We start from the raw sequence: 26,315 nt of genomic DNA, 5'->3' as shown, positions 1-26,315 counted from the left end.
TCCATAACAACCTCTCTGTTTGGGCTGCTGCTGTCTCTGGGTATCCTCCCTTGAGCAAAGATTAATTATACAAAACTGACAGGGTTCTGATAGTTCACCTGCAGTCATCCAGAGCCTCTTGCAATCCACAGACTGCTGCTCTGGAACGAAGGTGGGTTGGATTTTCTCTTGCTTCCACCAACATGTGCAATTTCTTTAAGCACCTTCATCAAGGCACAAGATGGCTCATCCATCTTCACACTGCCCCAGAGCCTTTGGGCTTCCCGAAGGATGGGTCCTGGCAACACTGCCTGTGGAACCATCCAGAAGATTCCCAGGAAAACCTGTTCCTGGTCCTGTCTCCACCTGGCTCCAGCAGTCCCCAGAGTTATACTGAGGAGTGGGGATTTTGCTGCAGACCACAGGCCTCCTTCCAGCCTTAGCCACCACCATTGTAATTCCCCATCATTATACAGGACTTGTGCAGTACAAAGATGCTACTGAAGTTTCCTTCTGGATTCATGTGCTTCTGGAACCCTACAAAGTCCAAAGGACTCCCTCCTCCTTTCAGCCTGAGGCTGACCAGAGGAACCCCAGAAACTCCAATACGCTGAGAGCACCAAGTTTCACCCTGTTCTTCATTTTTCCTCCTTCCTCGTCCTTTTCCCACACCGTGAAATCCAATCAGAAGCTAATTCAGAAGTAATTAACAAGTATCTGCAGAAGTGCTCAAACATCCAGTGCAGAGAAGCCAAACACAGCCGTGGCAGCAGCAGGAGAGTGACTCCTCTGGGAGTTTGCTTAATTCCTCAAATCACCTGCAGCCTGCAGGGGAGAAGAAGCCAGTAGATGCCTCTCAGCCTCTCAGTACCAATGGAGCAGTGCAAGGTGTTGGACACAAAGCTCCTCCCTATCAATGGCTTGGGAAGTTCTGCTCAGAGAAGAGCTCTGTTGCCATCCTCATTTCCAAGGTAGGCTGTGGGATGCGACAAGAAATGGAAATTACACAGTGCCCAACAGTTTTTAAAGTCATTAGGACTGGTGTGAATGTTTTGAACAGTCTTGTTTAAGTCTTCTTCTGTTCTTCTTCTGTTTTATTTTGACATCAAAATCCGTGTTGTGGTCTCAGTGCACGAGAACATGAGCAGGCCAAGTGTGTCAGAGAACATCTCCCAGCTTGCAGCCCTCCAGAGCAGCTGTGCTTGCACAACACTGCTACAGATGAGAAGTCAAGATGACAGATTTATTTGAGTCTTTGGGATGGGACAACCTGGATGTGAAAGTAACTGTTGTTGGGAATGAGTCAAAGCCAGTACAGGTTGTGCTCCTTTTGGAAAAGGAGATCCTCTCCCTCTTGCATCCCAGACAATGAAAAAAAAAAGGGAAGAGAATAATGAACAATGTAATTCAGAACATAAATCTCTCTGAAGAGGTGGAGGGAAAGAAGCCTGCCCTTTCCAGCGCAGTGATAAATACACTGCTGAGCTTGATGTTTAAAAGCCGTGTTAACTTTGCCTTAGGAAATGCAGTGAAGCACATTGGACTGCTCAGGAGGACACAGTTGGCATGGATGGTAATAAAAGTGAGGAAAGCTGGAGAGGTGTGGGAACCTAAATTCTGACTCTTGCTCTCTTTCCATCCTGCTCAGTGGTCTGTTCTGTTCCCAAGGTCGTCCCCTCAGGCTGCTCCGGGCTGGGACAGACTGATCAGCTCCTTTGGGAGCCATTGCCCTGTGCATCAGGAACTGGTCGAATGAAAAGGCAAGTTTAATGAAAAAGAAGTTCATCACACAGGGCTCCTGGCAGAGGTGTTCAAATCAGCAAAACCTCTCCTCTCTTGCTCAAACAGAAGAGCCTCAAAGTCACTCTACCCATGAAACAAAAGGTCCTGCACATGAGTAGCCTTTCAGCATTTATTTTCATGGCTCAGTTCATCTTCAGCACCTTCTCCTCCAGATGTTCTGGGGCTGCTTTCGGCTGTCTGTCCCACAGAACACAAAGGATGGAACACAGGCCAGCTGCACCTGCCTCTCTGTACCTCAAGATGAGCGCTACATCTCTGACAGTGGTTAGGGTCTGCTTCTTTCTCAGGAGCCCCCCAACCCTGATTACCATGAGATTTGATTTCCCAGAGCTAATGAGAAGGATTATTAAAACATCCTGAAAATTAAGAATGATTTGTCCAGATAGACTATCAATTGTTCTGCTTTTCTGAAAGTCATGGGGGGAAAAAATTGAGCTTTTAGCCGTGTAAAAAAAGCAGCCCTTTCATTCCTTGTCCTCTAATTGTCAATCTAGGGTAATCTGCATAACCAAATTAAAGCAATTGACTTCTCTTATATTTACCTTAAGCACTTGGAACCGTAAGACTACTGTCTGACAATTTCATGGAGACATATATATATACATATATATGTATATACAAAATTAATTAATAAGCTATTCAAATTGACATGATTTGCATATTATAAGCTAATTAGAAAAGCAAGCTCCAGAATTTCAAAATACATAGAAAATAAAGGGGAAAACCTGATAGCTGCAGGACTCATTTGCTTAAAAAGTTACCTTGCCCTTATTAACTGTATTCAAAACAGGCTTTTGTTGCACAGGGATATGGTAATGCTTCCCCAGGGGTCTGAGATCATGTGGAATCAGTGAAGTATAAATGCATATACATCGCATTTGGATGAGCTGACACTTGGTGCTATTGGCCCCCCTGAGTTAGTGCAGGCAGGAATGTAATGGCAAACCTCATTGCAGATGTCGCATTTTTCCTAATTCCCCTCGTTGCAACAAGCAAATTTTAACTCCCTGCTGCAGAGGAGTACAGTCTCCTCTGCAGAGCTGTCTGAGTACCAGCACGTTATATTGCACTGGAACACTCAGAGCTTTTTCAGGGAAATCGACAAGGTGCTCACCATTTGCCCCAGTAAAAGCAGCATCACACCCTTCAATTCCCTGCTTTCCTCTAAGATCCCTTTTCTAATAAGCATTAAATGATCCAAAAAAGCCTCCAGTCTTCACCCAGATTAGAGTTATAGAGAGGCTCGATTTTTTTGTTTGTTTGTTTCCAAAAGCCTCCTGTAACATTTTTATTCTGTTTTAAAACAAGAGGAAAATTTAAAGTTGAAAAACTTTCAGTAAAAAAAATTACTTCTATTGAAATAATCAAGATTCAGAACATATGCTTCTAGTAAAGTAAAAGCAGTTTAATCTGGCATTGATTTTTTTTTTCTTAGTTATATATGATTTATAATGGAAATGTAAACCAAATTAAAATGTGTGAGGACAAAATGTGAGATTTCAACCTTACATTTCTGAAACGCCTCTTTCAAAATTGGCATGTTTCTACAGAACATTTGACTTTCAGCATCAGCCTTCTTCTAACAGAAAATATTTTTGCAGGAAAAAAAGAAAAACACTGATTTCGGCTAGTTTTATTCAAAATATTCCCAGAAATTCTCAAAGAGATGCACAGTTTGAGAAGCTTTTCAGGTTTGGGTTTGGTTTTTTTTCCCCCCCTGCTAATAATCTGATTTCACTGTAAGGCTGTGGGAATTGACAATTATGCCATCTGCAATCCAGTAGCGTTCCCTGTCAGAGGAATACCAGATACATTTCTGCCTGGCCTTGCAATAACCTCACAGACTTTTGGTGGGTTATCTCCGGGTGCTTGTGATTAAAGCCTCGGACAGCAGCGCAGGCAGATGGCTCTGCAAGGGGCTGTGGTAACTCCCCAGTGGAAGGGCAGGCTATTACCTGCCACCAGCCAGGGTGATTTGAAACCCTGACTTCTTCCAGCTCTCCACAAAGACTTGTGCCACTCAGCCTCCCGAGGTCACTTCAGGATTTTTGACGCTACAAATACAAGAGGATGTCTAGTGTCTTCTTTTACCGTGTCTCCATGGCACAGAAAACTTCTAAACCTCTTTTTTCCCCCCATACTTTGGTGAATTCTTGTTCTTGTTGAAACTCACAACCTTGCAGGTCCTGTCTCAGTGTAACCACACGGGAAGGAAACATCTCCAGAAGAGCAGTGTGGTTTGTCATTGCCATATTTGTGGTTTTAATTCCCCTCCACGTCTTACCAGTGATTTGGTTGAGTTTATTTCCCCAGAATGTCTCTTTCCACCCTTCATCCTGTGCCCAAAGTCACAGATTCAGCATGGCTGAGGCAGGACTCTCGGAGGAGACCTCTGTGGGCAATGACCTTGGTCTAGAAAAGGCCAATATCTGAGAAATCCAGAGGAACTACACAACACTTGAGCCCGCCCAGGTGAGCTCTGCAGAGCAGATTCTCAGAGGCACCCTTCCTGCAGAGAGGAGAAAAAAAGCAAGAAGTAAATACGCATCACTCCCTTCCTCCTGGGACAAGGCTGACAGACCAATTATCAAGTTTCCAACAGATACAGCACCTTCACGGGTAACATTTCATTCTCCAAATTCAACAGTCAAGGAAATGCCCTGGCAGCTCTAAGTGGGCTCCCAGAAGCTTCGTCCATGAGCCACAGTTTCCTCAGTGGAGAAATGCCATTGCAGATGTTTGTCACAAAAGGAAGCATAAACATCTGACCACTCCTTCTCCTGAGACATACGGAGCTGCTCTGTCATATTGTGGTGCCAGCATCTCAAACATGCATTTCCTCTCATCTCCTCTAACCTAGGGCTATCAGGCATGACTAGAAGGTTGCAGCTGTACCTCTGCATTGAGTGAGAGAGCTCCAGCAAAGCAGTTATAACGCTGTGCTTTCAGCTGCTTAAACGCTCTCCACGACACAAAGGTTGAATTATCTCTTGCGAAAAAAGGTTCCTCCCTACGAATGAAAGTGTTGTTAGAAAGTAAAAAACTATCAGCAAGGAAATTTTCCTCCCCAAACATCAGGTGAAAGATCAGTTTGGACTTCCTAGCAAAGGCTGGATCCCCTCCAAGGGAGTTGAACTCATCTTGAGGCTGTCCTGTGGTGTAAAAGAATTGCTACCACCAGCAGTGGTGGCAGTGGGAATGCTGCCTGCCTGTCCTGTCACCTCAGTGCAGTCAGGCTTCAACAGCTACTGAACAGCTGCTCATACTTAGCCAGCAGTGGAGGAGCCTCCGTGGTTATATGGGTTAAATACACCCTGGACAGACCTAATGAAGCTCCTTCCAGGCATCTCCGGGTGCTGCTTCTCTGGAGAGCCATTCCAGTTGTCAGCAAACCAGCCAAAAGGAGCTCAAACCTCCCAACATGGTCCTCCAGCTCCAGTGTTCCACGAGGATGAGGTGGGATTAATATATCTTCTCAGGAATTTCCTACTGAAACTTTCATTTGAGTCTGCCTATTAACACGCTTTCTTGTTTTCTGCCAAATCTTTATCCATTGGATATTCTAAGCCATGGATATTTCAGGGAAACTTTGATACTACTGTGACTGCACAAAGCCTTTTTTGCTTATATTTTTGCTGCTGTCTTTACAGGTCTGAAAAGCCACATCATCCCTTCTCAGAATTTCAGAATGGGTTGCAATACAGCATAAATATCCTACTATATTGACCCTGATACATATTGCTCTCAAAAGATTGAGACTGGTTCTGCTGGAGTGCAAATTTTATCCTCTCCTAGCTTCCAAAGCACAACCCATCAGAAACTTTTTCCTTGACTGGATGGCAGTATCAGACACCAAGTTTGACATGTGAGGCATTATGGAGGTTGAACAGGACCTGGAGGGGTTGAGCTCTTCACAAGCAGTTCCCAGTAAACCTCCCTCCCACCTACCCAGGCAGAACACGATTAGCAGGAACACAATTTCCTTATCCAGTGCTGTGGTCTCTGTGATTTTAAGTTTCTCTCCATCGAATAAACCTGGCTTCTTTCCCAGAGACTTCCTTACCTGGGATCCTAACTTCATGGCAGGCATAGGCTTTGCCTTCCTCTTCTGTGCCTGTAGGGGCTCTGAGGATGCTCACAGCAGCTGGAGCAATTTTATCTGTTTAAAAAGCTGGTGTTCTGGAACACACTGAATATGAATGAGATATATGCAGGCAACAATATTCTGAGGAGGTTTTCAGATGTGTTGCAGGGATCATTCAGTCTTTATCCTACTGAATTTTTGCTTGGGCTTCCAGAACCTTCTCTTCTCTTTCTCGGCCCCTTCTGCTCCTCAGTATCTCTGTTGCCTTTTTAAATATAGTGACATCAAAAGAAAAAAAAGAAAAAAAAAAAATGCACAAAGGGTTCTGATTGCACTCATCCCCCCCAAGTGTCTTTACACAGGTGCATCCAGCCTCAGATATTTCTTTTCCCACTCAGCCTGCAGGTTCCCTTCCGTGTCACTCTAAATGTGGCCTTGGACTTGTGATTTATACTTCAGATCCCTTTTCTGTACGAGGGAAACTGCTCAGAACATCATTTCTGACTGTCCTCCCTGCTGTGGACCCTTCCCATTCAGTATGTTCATGCTACTCACACCCAGAAAGAGAAGGGCAGGACGGAAGGCTCAAAGTCCCTTTGCAGGTTAAACCTTGCACAGGAGCAGAGACAGCTGGAAATTAAACATTACAGCCAAAAGTGCTTTGTGCTCAGTGGTGTAGCTTCTCCAAAAGCTCATGTTTCAGAGACATTCAACAGATGAGGGTTTGTTTTTCCACATAGTTCTGAGATGTGTAGAAATGAAATCTTATCTACTTCAGATGGGCAACAGACACTGGCTTTAATTCCTATGCTTCCATCTCTGGGAACTGATGTGACTGCTACATCCATCCTCAGGTGCCAGTTGCCTGTCCTTGTCCTAAAACTGGCGTTCCCCCATCACTGGCAAGGATGAAGATTCCTGGATAACCTAGCAGTAGCTCGCTCAGCTTTAGAGTTGGGAATGGCCACACTCGAAAGTTCCAGCAACGGGTTCTCAGGTACCTGAGCTCAGGTCCACGGGGACCTGACCCCTTTGGACAGGTGGTAGGATTTGTCTCCTTTTTGAAAGCCTTGTGGACATCAGGAAATGTATTCACCAACCCAAAGCTGAGGGTTGATTTCCCCCTCATGAGCTCACACACTGTGCACAGCGCAGCGCCACAGTTTGTACAAATCCCACCTGCCAGCGTTAGCAGAACCTTTCCTGTGCTGCTTTTGAGCCTCTGCCATTGGCAGTGATATAATTTGGTACATTTTGGAACCACATCTTAAAACACAGCCCAGTTAGCTCAGGGAGTAAGAGAAGAGATGACAATGAAGGCACAGCACCCCACAGCACCTCAAAAGGCTTCTTCAGCCTGTCAGTCACAAATGCACCAACACTGTCAGCCAGGAAGGATGGAGAATCCCAAAAATTATTAGGCTTCCTCCAGTTATTTTGCAGGGGCTCTGTGCCTTCTAGCAGGAAAGCAGCAGAATAAGGGTCCTTCTACTGTTAGAAAAGGAGATTTGCAGAACTAGAAAGAGATAGAGGAAGGGGGATGGGACAGAGAAACGCTTTGCTGGAAAGATGTTTGCCTAGCAACACAAAATCAAAATCTATGCCTGACCTGTAAGAAGTGTCTCTGTGGGCACTGCTTCTTTATTTGGTATTCAAGCCAACTTTTGCCTGTATGTGATCTGAAAGCACAAGAGCAAACATGTGAAAGAGGAGGCTAAAAAGCAATGAAAGCTGACCCTACCAAACCAGTGAGTTAACCCAAATTATTAAATGAGTTTGGTGTACCTTGGGTTTTTAATTGCTCTTATTTGCCCCTATCACCTAATAGCCTGCGCATCCAAACTGCAGTTTTTCTTTAGGTAATACAGTGCCAGTTTGATTACTGCAGCATCCTTGGAGAGCAGGAGCATGCTGCAGGAGTCCTCCATGGCACTAGAGGGGAATTCTGACCCTGAGGGAGGGATGAATACATCAGTTCCCACTTTGCTAAAGTAGCAGACAGGTTTGACATACGGTGGAGGTTAGGCCTGAAGGATTACAGTGCTATTGAACTGAAGGACTCCTAATAAAGACAGTTTTATTTAATTTACAATTCTGCTTCTTGCACCTAAGGATACTTGCAGCCTTGGGTATTTTTCAGAATTGCTCTCAGTATTGGAAATGGCCCCAGAGGTTAATCAAGGAATATCAGGCAGAGTGTCTGCAGCAATTTGGCTCTTCCAGGCGTGACCAGGGCTCAGCTCAGCTCAGCCTGGCTTCCAAGAACACATCCCTTGGGTCCCTAGGGCTCTGCTGTGAGCTGGGTGAAGGCAGAGCGAGCTGATTACCTGCACAAACCCACTCTCCACAGCTGGTGCTGGGTGCTGTGGGGTTGCCAAGAGCCAGTTAGACTCTCCCAACCTGTTGCCTCACCCAGAGCTGTGTGTAAGGGGATGGGGATCCGTAAACAGGAAGTGTTGCTTTAGCACTGGGATACTGTGGGTTTGACCAAGCAGATGGATGCACTAGAAGCTGGCTGGTCCCTGTGCAGACATGGCCTGGATCTGAGTTGGAGAGCTAAATCAGGCCCTGCATTGGACTCGTGGTGATACAAGAAACATTCTACCAGCACAGTACCTCCACTGCCAGGGTGTCCAGCACTCAGGAGACACTGGGTGGGACTCCCACGTGGTGGTGGTAGTGGAGAGAGCTTACATCAAATTCAGGGGCAGTTGTAGCCTCCTCCTGCCACGGCCAGCCTTGATCCTGGGCATCCTAGGGAATAAGCCCAGCCTCTTGTGCATTTCTTTCAAATTCCCTTTTGCCCTCTCCTGCCATTTTGTTGCTCCTGTGTTAGCCAAGACCTAGTGTACTAGGGCTCTTGATTGGAGACTTATTACAGCTTATTTCTGTCTGCCTTTCTTTAAAGCCAGCTGAACATACCCAATGCTCTTCCTCTATGGTAAGACCGAAAATACAGACCACCCTCCCAGCTTCTGTGACACTCTTTCTAACACACTCCTTTTTTCTCTTCTCCGTGATCACAAGTTCTCTCTCCAAGCCCAGCCTAGTTATTTGTGCATGAAGCTGCCATGTCGTGTATTGGTGTGAGTCTGGTGTTCACATGAGCTGTGAATATGCTGCACATGTGTATCTCTTGTGCATCCTGAGCTTTCCTTTGGTCGAGTTAACTGTCCTTCTGCCTTCTAATGAACCACCAAGAGAGAACTGGACCTGGTAAGATTTCTTGTCAGCCACAAACCTGTGTTGCTATCAGCAGGATGCTGAATGAGTTTGGGGTGTGACTTCACGTCCAAGCCTCCAGAAAAGAAAGGTTTGGGGCTCTGAAACTCCTCTTCAAGGGGGTGATTCCTTATAACGCTTGAGTTCGTATTTTGCACAAAAAAAAAAAAAAAGAGTAAGTGGTGCAATGGTGCAGAAAGCACTGCTGCCTTGGTGTGCAAGGCGGTTCCCACACCACCCCCAGAGAGCTGCAGTAACTCCAGTTTCTGGATTGCCACCCTGCAGAACCTCCCTCCTCTGGCAAGGAATCGCCTTCAAAAAGCTGGATGAACGCCAGAAGGAAGTAATCAGGGCTACTCAAGCATCAGCTAATCTATAGCCACCTAGTTTTAAAGTGACAGTAATCTTCTGAGGCGTCTCTGAGGTTTTGGCTAGGTGGTTTGATGCCAGTAAGTCGCAGATTTGTGTCAGGGAGGGATTTGTTCTATCTGCTGCTTAGACTTTGCCTGCTCCAGGATGCTAGGTGGGCAGAGATAAATTTCTGCCTACAGTAGCTGCCTCCTCTAATCAAGGAAGGACAAAGGAACACTAAAATCTCTGTCCAGACCCATGTCCCAGCTTGCTGCCACCTAAAGAGCCAAGGCAGCAAGAAGCACAGCAGGTAGAATAAGAAAGCACTGTTTTTTTAGTTGCAATCACAGCAGGATTGCTGTCCACCTCTAAATTTGAGCTCTGTTTTAGATGGTATTAGAGCTTGGCTTCTGTAAGACTGGAAGAGGTACTTGACCTTACAGTTGTCCCTCTGTAGCACTGAGAGTATTCAGTGCGGTGATTTTCGATTCCTTGGAGGCCACGTTCCCTCCTTCACCTCGGAGCAGCTCCCTCCAATTCGCTGAAGCCCACAGCCTGATGTGCAAGCAGTCAAACAAGGCCGGTGTGGGGTGTGGGGAGCGCTCAGGCTTTTCCTTGGCACAGCCTGCTCCCCTGATCTTTTCCGCCCCGTTACTCCACGGGCAGCGAGTTGTCAGCCTTTGGTGCAGACCGGAGGGAGCTGCCTGGTGACAGACACACCGCAGACAGACAGACAGACAGACAGACAAACCGCAGCTGGGTGCAGTCCTGACCCGCTGCACGCGGTGCTGAGCTCTCTGTGCGAGCAGGGGTCGCACAGCATGGGGACAGGGACGGAGCTGAGCGCGCACCTGCTCGGAGGCAGGAGCGCACACAGGTACGCATCTGCACGTGGACATTTAACCCCAGACACATCCGCCCGGGCTGCTCCTGTGCCTCGGGTTTTATCGGAGGCAGACAGGCAAGCAGCTGCTGTTTTCGCTGCCCGCTGACAGGAAATCCAAAGGGTCTGTTCTCTCTTGGTTTACACGGTGGTGAGTAGTTAACAGCAGGGGTGATCTGCACTGTTTCTTCCTCCTGAACGTTGCTCTTTCGGTGGTGTTTCGACTCAGACTGCAGTCTTTGCAGCCTGGCTGGGGACAGAGAGAGGGGGGTTTCCACGCACTTTGCTCCACAGCAGGTCAAGTGGCAGGGTGACAGCGTTATCTCCCCCTGTGACAGGAGGTCACATTCCCACAGTGCTGCTACCGGAAGGCAGCAGCTCCACAGGCTTGGCACGGTATTTTAGGGGGTTAATAAACTGGAAAACACGGCATTTGCAGTGCCCTTGAGCTAGGCAGCGAGTCCTGTGCCAAGGCCAGGTGAGCCCGCTGCTGCAGCAGCCTTCAGATGGATGTTGCCTTCACACATGTGAAGGCTGAGGAACGTCAGAGCTGGTTACAACCCCAGGGGAAAACGCTTAGGGACAAAGCAGATGCTGTGAGAAAAAACAGGCCAGAAGAAAGACTATTTTAAAATACTCCACGCTTGAACAGTAGCAGCGAGGCCAAAATAAAAATGTTTAAAAAAAAAAAAGAAAAACCAAAAGTCAGGGCTCAGACTGTGGGAAATACAAAGGGGTCATGAGAAACGAGAAAGGCCCAGCAGCAGGAGTGAGTGAGCAGGGCTCAGCCTGCAGGAGCAGCACAGGGACAGCCAGGCTGGCAGCAGTGCCACTGACACCAGCACACACTGTGCCCCCGTGGGGTTTTGCACCCAGGGGCAAATCTGGGACCTGCTCCTGTTTCCCAGCAGAGCGAGCAGCACGTGGCAGGTGCCCCAGACCAGATTCACCAGAACTGCTGGCCGAGGCACCCAGTGGGGTGAAACACTCAGGGCAGGCCAAAAGGGAAAGGATTTTGCTCCTCCGGTCGAGGACGCATTGCCTCTTTCCGATGTGAGGAGATGTATTGGATGTCCCTAATCCCTGAAAGCCCGGGCCAGCTGAAGGGAGAGGCTGATGGCCTTGAGAGCCCTGTAGGGCAGCCTCAGCACCACGGCAGGCAGGGCAGGCTCGAGCAGCCCTGGCCTGTCCCTGGGGTGCCGGGCAGTGGAAGCCCGGGGAGCAGAACCAGGACAAGGAACAGTGCAGTGAGCCCTCGGCGTAGCGTCCTCTGTGGCCCAGGGCCCTCGTTCCTCTCGTGCTGTTGTAACTCCTGCCTCTGTGCCGATGGCTTCCAGAACGCAGAGGAAAACTCTCGCATCTCAATCACCTTCTTCCGGCTCTTCCGCGTGATGCGCCTGGTGAAGCTCCTGAGCCGAGGGGAGGGCATCCGGACCCTGCTTTGGACCTTCATCAAGTCCTTCCAGGTATTCCTTCACTTTCCTCTAAGAAAGACCTAACTCCTGTTGGTTTCCCTTGGGAGGGAGAGGTGTCACCCCAGTGCCTCAGCTCCAAGGCGCCCAGGGACGAGTGGCACGGATGGGTCAGGTGAATGGGACTCGCAGGGAACTGTGAGTTTCACCCCTAAAAGCATGAGTAATTGCTTGAGACCCTCCTGAACAGCCTTAATAGTTCAGTTCAACTCAATTACTGCCTGTCTGTGTAACCCTTCGATCCCACCTATTTTTATTTTTTTTTCCCTTATTTGAGCTGTATTCCATATGTGTAACTTTAAGTGAGATACACAGCTATGGGGGGAAGGCCTGGGTCTCAATTAAGCTTATTTTAAGCCTTGTTTTGAGGATTTCCAGTGAGTATTAGAGGTGTGTGGCCTCCATACTTTCATCCAGGAAGAATTCACCTTTTTTAGCCCTACTCTTCTGAGCTGGTAACAATGCCAAGTTATTAAATTGCTGCTGCTTTTTTTCCCCCTGGAGACAGATTGCATTTCAGTGGTAGGTAAAGTTCCAGAGTAGATAGGAGGAAGTGAAGGAGAGCAGGCTGGATAAGAATCATCACCTTTAGAGGAAAAGAAACACCACAGCTGTTTGTTAGAAAAAACCTAGCCACGTATAGTAAAATGATAGTTAGAGATGAAGCATAGCATATTCCTGCACTATAAAAGTACTTGAGCTGGATTTACTGGACCAGCACAACCTGGATGTTAGTTGGGGCACATCCAAAGGAAATGGCAGGGAAACACAGCACAGGAATACAAATGATGGCCTAAATATGAGAAAATATGCAGAACACATCACTGGACAAGAGCACGAAGGAATAACTCGTGAAACACACAGCCCCTCAGACTGAGGCTGTAAATGGTCAATAGCTTTTTGTACTGACTCAAAATGAAAAAGGAGCTGACCCACACCTTAAAACTTAAACCTCACCAGCGACAAGACAAGCTGGGACCAGAGCCTGCAGTGCTGCAGCTCGTTGCAGCTTCTGTCTCTTAGCAGAAGTAGCACAGGTGCACACCAGGGATCAGCACGGACTTTGTCCATGCTCTCAGGGGTCTCAGACCACCAGGCTGATGCAGAGGACTCATTGTGCACACTCCTTGACTGCCAGAGGGCCCGACCCTGCACAGCAGCCTTCTGACACACCCACACCACAGTGACTTTCTCCATCGCTTGCAGAGCTGCCAAATTCCAGGTTGTTACTTGAGCAGCGCCGCTGGGAACCATTTTGTCGGCATGCGTAGGAATGAGACTGCCTCGGCACAGCTCAGCCAGCCCTGATGCAGGGGACACAGTCACACTTTCCAGCTCCTGCTTCTCCTCCCCTTGCCCCCGTGCCCCTCTTTAGCAACAGCTCTCCCTGAGCTGAACTTGTCACGGCTCATGGCCGGAGAGGAGGAGGTGGATGGGAAAGGGAGAACCTGGTTCTTCGCTCCAGTGACCCTCAGACCTCTCCAGTTGGAGAGTCCCTCAGGCAGGGCTGAGGGTGGTGGGAGAAAGTATCAGGGCAGGGATCTTCCCCAGCAGGGGAGAAGAAAGAAAAAAAAGGCGGCATTGCTAGCAAGCGCCTTTCCCTTGAAAGCCTTTAGCCATTTGTAACGTGGAATTCTCTGCTCCAAGCTCCTCCTCTTGCAGCCACTGCCACTGTGCCGCTCTCAATTCAGCCAGTCCCACTGTCAGGATGTGGGATCCCTTGGCACGGGCTCTCCAGTGTCCCCACATGCTTCCAGGAAGCGTCTCTGCTCGCACAGGGCGGCCTAAGAAGCAAGGAGCTCGTGGAGCTGGATCCCATGGTGACTTCCACGTGCCCTGGGCATGGCACGAAGCGCTGACGTAGAAGCCGGGGCGCTGGTCAGAGCGGTGGGAAAATGCTCGGCGGGGTTTCCCTCTGCAGAGACAGCAGCGGGGTCAGGCTGGGAGCGGGAGGAGGAGGAAGTGAGAGGGTGCTGAGGGCACGGCAGGGCCGTGGGAATCACTGGGACAAAGCGGTAACGCCAGGGGAGGACAGAGCCGGAGCAGGACAGAGACACAAGCGGAGGATATGGGAGCTGAAGGAGCCACGGGGAGCAAGGGGCAGGGAAGGTGCGTTAGCGGAGAGGAATGGGCTGAGCAGAAGAACACGAAAAGGAAGTGAAAGGGCAGACAGGCAGGAGAGAAGACACTTTCCCATCCCCACTTGGATGGGAACAACAGGAGTACTGTCAGAAAACAGAAGCACTGTTGAGGTTATACGCCTCGGGTCCTGTCTGGACACTGTCCCAGGAGCTCTTGGGTATTGTGTGCATCAAGCCCCAGCTAAATCATCACAAAATATTTGGAGCCCTATTCTGAGCTGGTGGTCTCTTCAGTGACATTGTGGGGCAAACATACCGATTTCTCTGGCACCCTAAAAAGCCAGAGGAATCTGTCCTGAGACTCAAGATGATGATTACAGACATTGTATAAAGGATTTATTTATTTATTTATTTATTTATTTATTTATTGCCATTTTAATATTCAGATCTCTTTGAGATGTTTTGTGCAGGTCTTAGCCAAATCTCTATGGTGGCCAGTGAAAATCTTCCCTCGGTTTTTCCTGCTGGATTTAGTTGCGTTGAATTTAGGATTACAGCAGGGTTTGGGTTGGAAGGGACCTTAAAGAACACCTAGTTCCAAATACTCTGCCATGGGTAGGGACACCTCCCACTAGACCAGGTTGTTCAGAGCTCCATCCAACCTGGCCTTGAACACTCCCAGGGATGGGACAGCCCCAGCTTCTCTGGACAACCTGTTCATGTTTCACCCACCCATATAGTAAAGAATTCCCTCCTAATATTTAATCTGAACCTGCCCTCTTTCAGTTTAAAGCCATCACCCCTTCTCCTATCACTGCATGCCCTTGAAAAAAAAAATCCCTCTCTATCTTTGTTGTAGGCTCCCTTTTTGTATTGGAAGGTACTCCAGAGTCTTTCTGGAGCCTTCTCCTCTCCAGGCTGAACAATCCCAACTCTCCCAGCCTGTCTCCATAGCAGAGGTGCTGCAACCCCCTAATAATGTTGTAAGCTCATTGTATTCTGTGAAACTGGGTGTTCAAAATCTAGATCAGGGACTGTGCTCATATTTTCAGAGTGAATGTGTCCACCCATTTCCTCTGAAGCAAGTTCTGAAAGCCTCTGGTCTATCTGAGAGGTAGATAGTTCAAAAGATTCCTGCTCAGAAGCCTGAGCCTATGAATTCCTGCGCACTTGATTCCTGTTAGTGGTGGAGGAAACCAGCAGCACTCAGCACTTGGCTGATTGCACTGACCTCTTCCTTGAGGAAGGCAGCTCTGCATATCAGGGCTCTGCATTCCCTCTTCAGCAGCTGATCACCGACACTCAGGGCACGGCAGACACCATCAGGGACACCTGACACTGACCAGGGAAGGTGCTGATGCTGCTTTGGGTACTTAGGGTGGTACCAGCCATTGTAGCAGAAGATTTGAATTAAGATTTCAGCAGCTGATGCATACTTCATTTCACCATACTTGATCCAGGGAAATATGACAATATTAGTGCCAGAGTAATGGTGGCTGTGAGAGCTTTCTCCTCCTGGTAAGCAGGTGTAGACTCTGGTTTCCCCTTGCTTTACTGGCTCGGTTAAGGGTGGGAGTGACAGGAAGGCAGCGGAGCTCCATCCGTCCATCCATGCATTCATCCATGCATCCATCCATGCGTCCATCCATCCATCCATCTCCATCTATCCATCCATCCCTCCATCATCCATCTGTCTATCCATGCATTCATCCATCCATCCATCCATTATCTATCCATTATCCATCCATTATCCATCCATCCATCCATCCCTCCTTCCATCCCTCCCTCCCTCCCTCCCTCCCTCCATCCATCCATCCCTCTCTCCATCCCCCCATCCATCCCTCCCTCCATCCATCCATCCATCCATCCATCCCTCCCTCCCTCCATCCATCCATCCATCCCTCTCTCCATCCCCCCATCCATCCCTCCCTCCATCCATCCCTCCCCCCATCCCTCCCTCCATCCCTCCCTCCATCCATCCCCCATCCCTCCCTCCCTCCCTCCCTCCCTCCCTCCCTCCATCCATCCATCCATCCATCCCTCCATCCATCCATCCATCCATCCCCCCATCCCTCCCTCCATCCATCCATCCCTCCATCCCCCCATCTCTCTCTCCATCCCCCCATCCCTCCCTCCATCCATCCATCCCTCCATCCCCCCATCTCTCTCTCCATCCCTCCCTCCCTCCCTCCCTCCCTCCCTCCCTCCCTCCCTCCCTCCCTCCCTCCCTCCCTCCCTCCCGGCGCAGAGCCGAGCCTGCCGTGCCGGCGGCTCCCAAGCCTGGGTCTGTAGAGGCATCTAGTGGCCGCCTTCCCGCACTACAGAGCCGCGCTGGGGCTCCCAAAGCCGGCAGCACGAACCAGGCACAGACACAGCGCTCTCTTTATTTTTTTTCTTTTCGTTTCCAGGCTCTCCCCTACGTGGCTCTTTTAATCGTGATGCTGTTCTTCATCTACGCTGTGATTGGGATGCAGGTGAGTGATGCTCAAAGAGCTCGGCTGTGTCTGACTTCTGCTGGAGCGTGGGAGCCGGCTCTCAGGGTGGCTAGATCCGTGTGTGGCTGTGGGGGCTTGCAGCAGTGTTTGCACCCAGTAAGGTGAGATGGCAGCTAACCTTGGCTGGAGAGCACTGTCTGACCCGGCACTTCCAACAGCAGCACAGCACGCTCCAGAAGAAAAAAAGTATTGACCCATTTAATGGCAGAACACAATATGCAAACAGTAAAAAACCCATGCCTGCCCTCCACATTCTCGAAGGAATAGCCACAAAGAAGATTTACTGCCTTGCTTGTTGGTCCAAAACAGGTTTTTTGGGTTGTTTTTTTTTTAAGTGGGCTTATGGCCATGCTGCACTGAACAAACCAAAATGTTCCCTTGCATCTCTTTCACGCTGGCGTAACTTCCACTGAGTTGTAAAGAGCAGCTTTTGATCTACACCCATGAAGGTAAATATGGGATCAGACCCAATGTACCAGCACTCAGAGTTTCTCCAGCAAGCTTCATCAACACAACATCTTACTCGGTTTGCAAAATGTGCTTGGAATCCTCCTGAGCCTTCACCTGTGCAGGGAACTGATGTTGCACAGAGACCTTTGAAGACAGCACGTGATACAGGCAGAGTCTGTGACAGCCCCAGCCTCATTTGCTGTGCTGCTTTCCGAGCTAAGCTTCACCTTCCACTTCAGTGTTAATCAAAGTTCTCAGACGAGTCAGCCATCTGGGACCAGGGGCCACAGTATAGAAAGGCATGGCATAATTGCTTCCAGAGCCCTTCAAACATGACAGGCTTCTTGGTTTCACAATGCCAGCAGAATCCGTACTGAAATTCATCTGACCTCTCTGACCTTGTTTTAATTTGTTTCCTGTTACTACAACCACATGTTTTCACAGACTCCATCTACCCTTCCCCACTGTGAAAAAAGAGAATTAATGCTTTCTTGAATTATGACAGGTTATCTCGATAGCCCCAGTAATCACAGCTGTCATTTACTCTACTAAGCTCATACTTGCCCATTTTGCCTTTAATACCTAAGATGGCCAAGATCTTACAGAACTCCCTGTGCCACAGAGAAAATCACTTTGGAGTATGGAGCTGGAATGACATCGCTGTACAAAGCATTACAAGTGGCTTCCAAGCACCCACGCAGATGGGGCCTACAGTGATCAGGGCACTGCCAGGGCCGGATGCTTTATTCTGTAATTCTACTCCTTTTTCTGCCAGCTAGTTCTAAGTCACCTATTTAACCCTTGGCCTACGTTCAGGCCCCTGTTTAAATCATCTCAGCAGCCTGAAGATCATACATTTGTCTTTCCCACTGATCTAGATTACTAGGTCGCTTCGTGCCCTCATGTCTTCCAATAAGAAAACCAACTTTTTCCATTTTCCCTGCTAGCCCAGAGCCCACAGACCTGTGATTCTCCCTTTTTGTCCAAATGGCATCCCAGACATTTTGTGTGCAGCACTCCCTCACACACAGGGACACATGGGAAGGAAAATCATCCCTCACTCCATTAAGCAGCTACCATGAAAGACCAGATGTACCAGAACTGATGAAAACATCAGAATTTCCCATATAAAGGAGACCCACTACTTTATGTCAGCTGCTGCCATGACTTGGAGCGTTACAACATTCAAGCCTCACTACCCCACGTGCTCAGGTGGAAAAGCTCCAGGCTGATGCTGATGGATGAAGGCGCTCACAGGACGGCCCAGGAGGCTCAGATTGGAGAGGCCATGAGGGAGGAACCTCCACTCACACCTGCTCCTGGTTCCTCACGCAGAACACCCACAGCAGCTGCTGCCAGTGCATCCTGTGTCAGGGAAGCTGCAGCATCCAAGGGAAGATCGAGGGACGCTCCCTTAGCTACATCTGCCTGAAATGAAAAATATGGGCTGCCTCTGCCCACACTCGGTGCAGCTGGAGCTGTGGGTGCTGCCTGTGGCGTGGGGCTGCCCAGGCAGGGGAAGGCCCAGGCATCCAGGAGGAGCCCCTGAGGAAAACTGCCATGTGCCGACCCTCCCTCCCGTCTGGCAAGGCCATCCCTCCATTGTCCCCGTGCTCCTCTCCACGTCACTGCTTCTCTTGGGGTGCTAATTATCAGGGACATTTCCTTGAGAAGGAGCTCGGTGTTCTCTCAGAGCCGCTCTGTTCCCGCTGCCTGTTTTGGCTACAGAGAGATTACAGCTCTCAGCCCCAGAGATCTCTGCCACGCTGTTATCAATGGGGAATAAATAGTCCTGGCTTTGCTGGGCAGAGGCCTTTCTGTCACACAAGCTTTGTTAAGCTCTCAGTCCCGCTGCCTGAAAGTACAGCAGCTATCCAAGACTTCTTTACCGAAGCCTGAAACTCTGCTGCCCTGGGGACTTCACACCCAAAGACAGGCCCCTGAAAAGGTTTGCTGATGGCTGCAGGCATCGTGCCGTGGCTGGGTGAACATGAACTGAAGGAACTGGTCGGTGTGGCATGGGGGGAAGCTCTAGGGCATCCTTGTCTGGGCAGATCTGGTCATCATCTTCGTGCTGCTGCAATCTGGGAGAACCCCTGAAACACCTGCTGGTGACAAGCATGACTATAGAAGGGCAGGCATTTGGACAATTCCAGACCCAAGGAAACGTACTTGGCATTTCTTTGTGAAGATCCGAGGCCCCCCACAGAGATGGAAGCTCAAGGCTTTGCAGCTGTTGGGTTTTTGCTGTCATTTTCCCCCTGACAAAGACAGATAAGCAAGGAAGGAAGAAGCCTTTTCTTCTCTGTTACTGATTTCTTTCAGCTGGACTCCCTTCCCATATGAATGCCTGTTAAAACGAGCCCCCATGTCATGTATTCAGTGTATGAATGAGGAAGGACACCTTGTTTTGACGCAAAATGTTTCTTATTGCAAAATTAGTGCTCTTCTGGTGATAAAGCAGAAGCCAGGGAAGCAGCAGCATATATGAAAGACACAGAAAAGTTTCTTTAAATAGAAGAGCAGATCCCATTAACTATCAGAGTCAGGGTGAGGCCAAGAGCCACGGGTGACAAGAGGTTTGGGGATTTTGCAGGGCTAATCTGAAAAGACCTCTGCTTTCTGCCAGGTGTTTGGTAAAATTGCTCTGAACGACACCACAGAAATCAACCGCAACAATAACTTCCAGACCTTCCCGCAGGCAGTGCTGCTGCTTTTCAGGTGGGTGTGTGACAGCTCTGGGTTGTGTCAGTCTGGGAGCACGATCCCTCTGCTCTCGGGCACAGCTTATCTCCTCCTGCCCTGTCGTGTTCCCGAGGTGAGTAGTAACACGTTGTGCTTCAGCGGGAGTTGTGTCAGACGGGATGACCAGTCCATCGAGTCTCCTGTGCCCCAGCAGCTCACCCTGGTAACGCTCCGTGCTGGGGAGGGACACGAGTCCTCCTACAGGAAGGAAGCTAGCCAGCTTCCAGTGCTCTCCAATGTTGATAGCCATCAAAAACCGATGATTGACTCAAAGCTGGCCGGTGTGACTTCTAGCAGGGAAAGGGACGTGATGAGCTCGTGCTTAGGCGTGGCCATGCCCAGCTCAGCTTAGCACATCATCCCACTCCAGCTGGGGCCAGGGAGGGGTGCCAAAGGGGTGGGAAGTTGGCACAAATTCAACACTGTCATCATTTTGGAGGACTTTTTTAGTCCACAGCCGTGCCACACACACGAGTCCGTGATCCTGGTTGGAACGTGAGAGCCCTGTACCCACAGCAGCCAAAGCCAGTCAGAAATGATGGTTTTACTGCCATCACTGACGACGGCAACAAAACCAAAGAGAGGAGCAGGATATGCCAGGCGATGTCAAAGCCATCAGCCTAGCTTGCTCTTAATTGCCCTCAGTGGCAAAATTCCCATTAATGTTCCTGGGGATCGGGTCCCTGTCACATCCGAGGTCACTGCTGTCTTGCCCTGCCCTTTGCCTTGCCCAGGTGTGCCACAGGTGAGGCCTGGCAGGAAATCATGCTGGCGTGTCTCCCGGACAAGAAGTGTGACCCGGAGTCGGAGCCGGCCAACTCCACGGAGGCCGATCACTCCTGCGGCAGCAGCTTCGCCGTCTTCTACTTCATCAGCTTCTACATGCTCTGTGCCTTCCTGGTGGGTGCCCCCAACCCAACCCCTCCCTCCGTCACCTCAGCTTCCCTAGATGTCAGCAATGCCCAGGGCAGGAGTGATCTCACAGAGGGGAAATCTCCCCAAGGGGTCTTTCCCTTTCAGTGACAATAGCCCTTCCCTGCCTCCCTGCAGCTCGGGGGGATGCTCTGCTCCCAATCCCAGTCCTTTGTGCACAGCAAAGGAGCGCTCTTCCCTCCTCCTCCTCCTCAATGAGAAAACCAAATTAGCGTGCTGTGGGCTGTGCTGAGGCTAGCAACGCCTCAGCCACGCTTCCCACCTTCCCTCCTACCTTCCTTCTGGCTGCTGAGCTGGATTTTCCTCCCCTGCCAGCAGCAGTGACTGTGAGAATACACATATCCCACTTGCATCTGCTCCCTGGCTGCAGTGTGGCACTGCTCAGAGCGACAGCACACGCTCTGCAGCTGGCAGCAGAGCCCAAAACTCTCCCAGTGAACAGCAGCAACATTTTAAAAGCTTTGGTTTTGGGCCAGAAGAAAGGACTTTTATCTCTTTTATCTCAGTCCCACTGCCTATCAAAGATAAATCCCACCCCATTCTGCCAGGCAAAGACACGGGTAAATAAAAAGCAATGACAGCACATCTAAGAATTCAGAAAATCTGTGCCTTATCCATTTAGTAGGGAAGAGAAAAATGTAACCAGCTGAGAGTATTTCACCTCTGGGCTCTTCCCATTTAAACTGGGGGGCTGGCCTGGGGGAATAAAGAAGCTAACCCCAATGGCTTCCTAGTCTTGTGAGGCCAAATCCAGACCTTAAATGGAGAACCTGGTAAAATTTACTGTTCCTTGCCTCATCCATCACATCATCTCTGTCCTTGTTTGCAGATCATCAATCTTTTTGTAGCTGTTATAATGGATAACTTCGATTACCTGACACGGGACTGGTCCATTTTAGGACCACACCACCTGGATGAGTTTAAAAGGATCTGGGCAGAGTATGACCCTGAAGCTAAGTAAGTAACCCAGCCTGGATATCAGAGCTCCTCAGGAGAGCAGGCCCATTATTGTCTGTTCTCTAGATTCAGTGCATTAAGTGCCATGCTCCCCCTGCAAGAGCTCTCTTCTTTTATTTCTTTTTTTGTTTGTTTTGTTTTGTTTTTTTTGTTTGTGTTTGGTTTTTTTGTTACAAACCCCCTAAAATAGATATCACCACAAGGTACTGCTGGGGAATCCATAAGCCCAAAGTGCAGAGATACTCACAGAAATCTCAGCATTCAGGCTGCACTGTTACTTGTCAGGCCATTGCTTTACTTTCTGTCAGGGAGATAGAGACTTAGTGAGGGGCAGCAGGAGATTAAGAAAAGGGGATTAGTTTATTGCTGTATTTGTTTGGGATGTAGAGCTGTGACCCTCCTGCTTGACTTTGTACTCACAGCAGAGCTGCTGTGCTCAAATCTCTGTGTTTTCATGTCATATATGCCCATCACAACCTGTACATTCACGTGGCTATACATTACTTTGTCTGCAGAGCTATTCACAACAGGAGACTTGCAGGGATTTAAAGTTACACCACAACAACTCACACGAGGGCTTAACTGACATTCAGTATTATATGCTCTGTTTGACACATGCTTAGGCTTAAAGTGCATTTGGATCCCTGTGGCATTACTGTACAGCTGACAATTGTAGTTGCAAAGCCCCCTTCATAATGCAAAAGCCGTGGAAAGAGATTTGGGTGTAAACTAAAAGCAGAGCTCTTCAGGAGACGTAGTGTCGCGGTTAGTCCGGGCTCAGGTTCTGCCCTGTGTGAGGGTGGGTCACATTATGAGAGTGATGCGTGAATTTAAACACTTCTTCCCACTCATGGTAACTTCCGGGGCTGGGGACTTTTAATATGGATGGGGAATGAGCACAGACTTCTAATAAATACACATTTGTTAACAAAACAGGTGCTACTATTTGTGCTTGCTCGGAGGCAAGACTGCAGTGGCTGGAGCCGTGTAACAGATAGCCACTCAGTTCAGATGGCTCCCGTTCCTCCCTGGTGATAAATGGGAAGCTCTTTTATTCCTCTTCCCCATCCACAGCCCATGCCCCTCCTCTGGCTCCGGCAGCTTTCCTCCCTCCGTGAGAGGATTCTTCTTTTGAGGTGCCATTTACCAAACTTAAGAGAAGGCCAGCTGCTGCTGTGGAGGAAGTTGAGGACTTTGTTTTGTGCCCACTCTAGTGACGGCCCCAAGCATAAACAAGTATTAAAAGGCAGCGCCTTGGGGCTGTTTGTGAGGTAAACCACAAGGAAATAGACCCTTTACACCTCTCTGCCTGCTGTGGGCCTCAGCCCAGCAAGTAAATGCGTAGATATTTATTCTGAGCTGGTCAGTGGTGGGAAGGGAGCCCCAGATTGTCTGTTCGTGCACTAAGAAACCAGCCTTGAAAAGGCTGAGGTCAATTCTTGCAAGTATTGCCTCAAGTATGACTGACAGCTGGGCTTTCTGCACTAGCAGAAGTTGGATGAGCGCTGGGCAAATCCTGCAGGACTGCCAGATGCAAGAGGCCTGAAATAATAATACTTTAAGCTATGCCTGGCCTTCAGGGAGCAGCAGCACGAGGCTGGAGAGACCTTAGTGACACTTTTAGCTGTGGCGGCTCTCTGCAGGCGGGCCAGCAGCTCAGCCCTGCTCAGGATGCAGCCCTCAAACTCACTGTGCTTTCTTCTTTAGGGGACGGATCAAACACCTGGATGTGGTGACGCTGCTCCGGCGGATCCAGCCCCCGCTGGGCTTCGGGAAGCTCTGCCCTCACCGGGTGGCTTGCAAAGTAAGGCATGCCACGGCTCGGGGTGATGCCTTAAGTTTTAGCTTTCATGTATTTCAGATTCTGTGCTGCCCAGGGGTGCAGTTCTGAGCCTCATATTAAGTGCTAGTAAGCTGTCTTCACTGAGCAGGAAGACAAAACAAATCCTTTCCCTGCTGCACACCAAGGACAACTTTCAGCCCAAAAGCACAAACAAGGGCGGCTGGAGGGAGGAACGAGAAGGATGGGACCTCACAGCCTGGAGCTGGAATTGGACAATTAAACCCCAATATGCAAATTGACCAAAACTTATAAAAAAGTAATATTTCATGACCTGTCAGCCATTTTGTGACCATTTTGGGTCCACCTTGGGTGTAGCCCTGGTCAGGCTCTTGTCCTGTCCAAGGTGGATCCTAAAGGCTTTTCAATAAATCCCTACTTTATCTCCAGCTCTGCCCAGTCTCTGTCCCAGCTCAGGCTTCCCAAGGCACCAGGCAGAGTCTGGGCTCACAGCAGCTAAACCAGAGCATCCCTCACAGAATACAGGACAGTTTGGCCTGAAAGGCACCTTAAAGACCATCCAGTTCCAACCCCCATGCTGGGGCAGGGCTGCCTTCCACCAGAGTAGTTGTTTTACACTAAACAGCTGCCGTGGCGTTTTCTGGCTCACCCTGCCTCACTCACTGGGCACATCCCAGCTTGCTGCCCACCAGGCAGAGCCAGCAGCAGCGTCTCTGAACGACCCCTGGGCTGCCCTGTGCCTCTCACCAGCTCCTCTGGGCTGCAACCACCTTCTTGAGGCTGGAGGGTCACCAGCAGGTGGGCTGCGCACTACTCAGGGCCATCAGCCTTTTGTGTGGTTAGGAGAGCACATCTGTGCCAGATCCAGCTCTCAACACCAAGAACAAACATCTGCTTGTGCTGTCAAACACCCATCTCGGGACAGATTAGGAGAGACAGAAATACCAGGGCATCCTCATAGTGTAACCAGCCCGCAGGCCATGGATGTTCACATCAGAGGGATGGCAGGTCTGGGGGACGTAAGGAGGAGCGTGACTCGGTCCATGTGTGGCCGTGTGATTGTTGTCTCTCTTCTCTTCGTCCCACAGCGCCTTGTCTCCATGAACATGCCGCTGAACAGCGATGGGACCGTCATGTTCAACGCCACTCTCTTCGCATTGGTCAGAACAGCACTGAGGATCAAGACAGAAGGTGAGGAGCTTGCTGACTGCAAGGATACAGAGGTGTTCACGCCAAGGTGAACACCTGATCTGGAATAAACCAACAGGGACAACTTGTTTAAAATCATCCAAATTACTCATATGCAGCACGTGGGACAAGAGGCTATGTAAAGGGGTTTGGAGGAATGATACCTGTGAGGGAAAGCACAGTGTTTCCCACTGCCTAGGAAGCCGCTGCTCCCTTTAGCATCATCTCAAATTATTGATCACGTTCTTCACGGTGGTCTGAAAGTTTAAAGTTTTAGATCAATGTCTGCTCACACAGCAATTAAGAGAAGGACAAAGGGTGAAGAAGCCTCCTCTTTGTACCCTGTCTGCAGAGCTGAGCCACTCCTTGACTGCTGCTGCCACTGATCTTCCAGTCCAGGGGAGAAAAAAGAGCTTGGACTCGAGGGTCTCGTCTCACAAAAACTCCTCCTGTGCTTCCATTAGCATGAGTTAACATTACATTGTAGTGGTGTTGTAAAGGCAGATGAGAAGTAAAGGGACTCTTAACAGCTTTGCATAGACAGCGGGTACATTTGAGAAAAGCAGACAAGATTTGGGGCTCAGCTTGTCCTCTTTGTTGCACTCTGTCACCTGCTGTAATGAAAGGTATTGGTCCTGAGTCAAAATCTGGCTTCATGTATTAATGAGATGCATTAAAAGAGAGTGTAGCTCTGTGATTCACAGCTAAACACCTCTGCCTCAGGAGTGGCTGCATTACATTTCAGGCATGGGGAAGCAGTGACCATCTTACAGTGCCAGCTGTACTCAGCTGAGCCAAAAAACAGTGGCAAAATGAAAAAAAAAAAAAAAAATTATAGTAGGGCCTTGAAAGTTGTGCAAAACAGAATTTGACTGTAGCGCAAGAGAATCTTCTGAGGAAAAAGCCACCCACAATCCCCGTAAGACATCTTGGGGCTTATGAAACAGAGACCCAAAAAGAACTCAATTTTCTCGTCTGTCTGAGCCTCAAACTCTCGGAGTCATTGCCAGTGAACTCCTGGGAAACCATCTAAAGCCTCAAACTGCTTTCTTTCTTGCCTTAGCAAGATCTTTTAAGTGATCAGGGCAGGAGTTGGGAATTAGCCCTGCTGAGTCAGATTTCTGCCTTTGATGCTGTCCATGTGTTTCATTCTCAGCGAGTTTTTCAGTGTCCCTATCTTCGCTGCAGCCCATCACAAGAACTTCTGCCATGCAGAGCCCTGTGCAACACCCTCAGGAGCCATGGTGCTAGGGGAGAAATAAGAAAAACTGCAGGAGCAGCACCTTTAGGAGGACAAGATACTGGTTTCAGATACCTAGAGAGAGCAGAGATGGGTTTGAATGTACATAAATCAAGAAATAAAACTGAAGGTGACTCATTTGAGAGGAAATGGGTATCCAGAAGGAAAGTCACCTCCCTGCCCAGACTATGCATATTTAGGAAGAAGACCTCTTGCTGTGAGGGAGCTTTAGGAATGGTCTGAGCATCTCTTGGCCCAAAAACTTTCCACCACTGAAAACTCTCTGATATTTACCTCCTGAGATTTCCATGCCAGACATTAAATTGCTCCTCTGCAGGGTCTGCTCAGTTCCTGTCTCTGATGATTTTCACCCTGCAGGCAACCTGGAGCAAGCCAACGAAGAGCTGAGAGCAATAATTAAGAAAATCTGGAAGCGCACCAGTATGAAGCTGCTGGACCAGGTGGTGCCTCCTGCGGGTGGTGAGTGCAGGATCTTGTCCCTGTCTCTCAATCTCTCTGTTTTTTTCCCCTCACCTGTCCTGTCCTACTGCACCTCGTGAGCATCAGGTGGAACAGGAGGGACATGCTTTCTTCTCCAAGCTGTCTGTATTTCATCAGGCTGAGGTCGGTT

The 26,315-nt window shown here is 49.2% G+C and overlaps 1 protein-coding gene across 2 annotated transcripts in view; it reads left to right on the top strand.

Annotated features, from left to right (window-relative positions):
* CACNA1C (calcium voltage-gated channel subunit alpha1 C) overlaps nucleotides 1-26,315 on the top strand; it is a 463,700-nt gene that overhangs the window by 420,670 nt on the left and 16,715 nt on the right. For both annotated transcript variants that reach the window (XM_058420136.1, XM_058420137.1), the window contains 9 exons: nucleotides 8,775-8,807; nucleotides 11,660-11,788; nucleotides 16,284-16,349; nucleotides 19,450-19,541; nucleotides 20,300-20,465; nucleotides 21,328-21,455; nucleotides 23,163-23,259; nucleotides 24,345-24,447; nucleotides 26,063-26,164. In XM_058420136.1, the coding sequence (XP_058276119.1) occupies nucleotides 8,775-8,807; nucleotides 11,660-11,788; nucleotides 16,284-16,349; nucleotides 19,450-19,541; nucleotides 20,300-20,465; nucleotides 21,328-21,455; nucleotides 23,163-23,259; nucleotides 24,345-24,447; nucleotides 26,063-26,164 (916 nt within the window). The remainder of the gene's footprint in view (nucleotides 1-8,774; nucleotides 8,808-11,659; nucleotides 11,789-16,283; nucleotides 16,350-19,449; nucleotides 19,542-20,299; nucleotides 20,466-21,327; nucleotides 21,456-23,162; nucleotides 23,260-24,344; nucleotides 24,448-26,062; nucleotides 26,165-26,315) is intronic.

This window comes from Hirundo rustica, chromosome 4 (genome assembly GCF_015227805.2).
Source record: "Hirundo rustica isolate bHirRus1 chromosome 4, bHirRus1.pri.v3, whole genome shotgun sequence".
In the NCBI taxonomy this organism is placed as follows: Eukaryota; Metazoa; Chordata; class Aves; order Passeriformes; family Hirundinidae; genus Hirundo; species Hirundo rustica.
The sequence above is the reverse complement of the archived record's forward strand: the minus strand, read 5'-3'. Positions and strand labels throughout refer to the sequence as shown.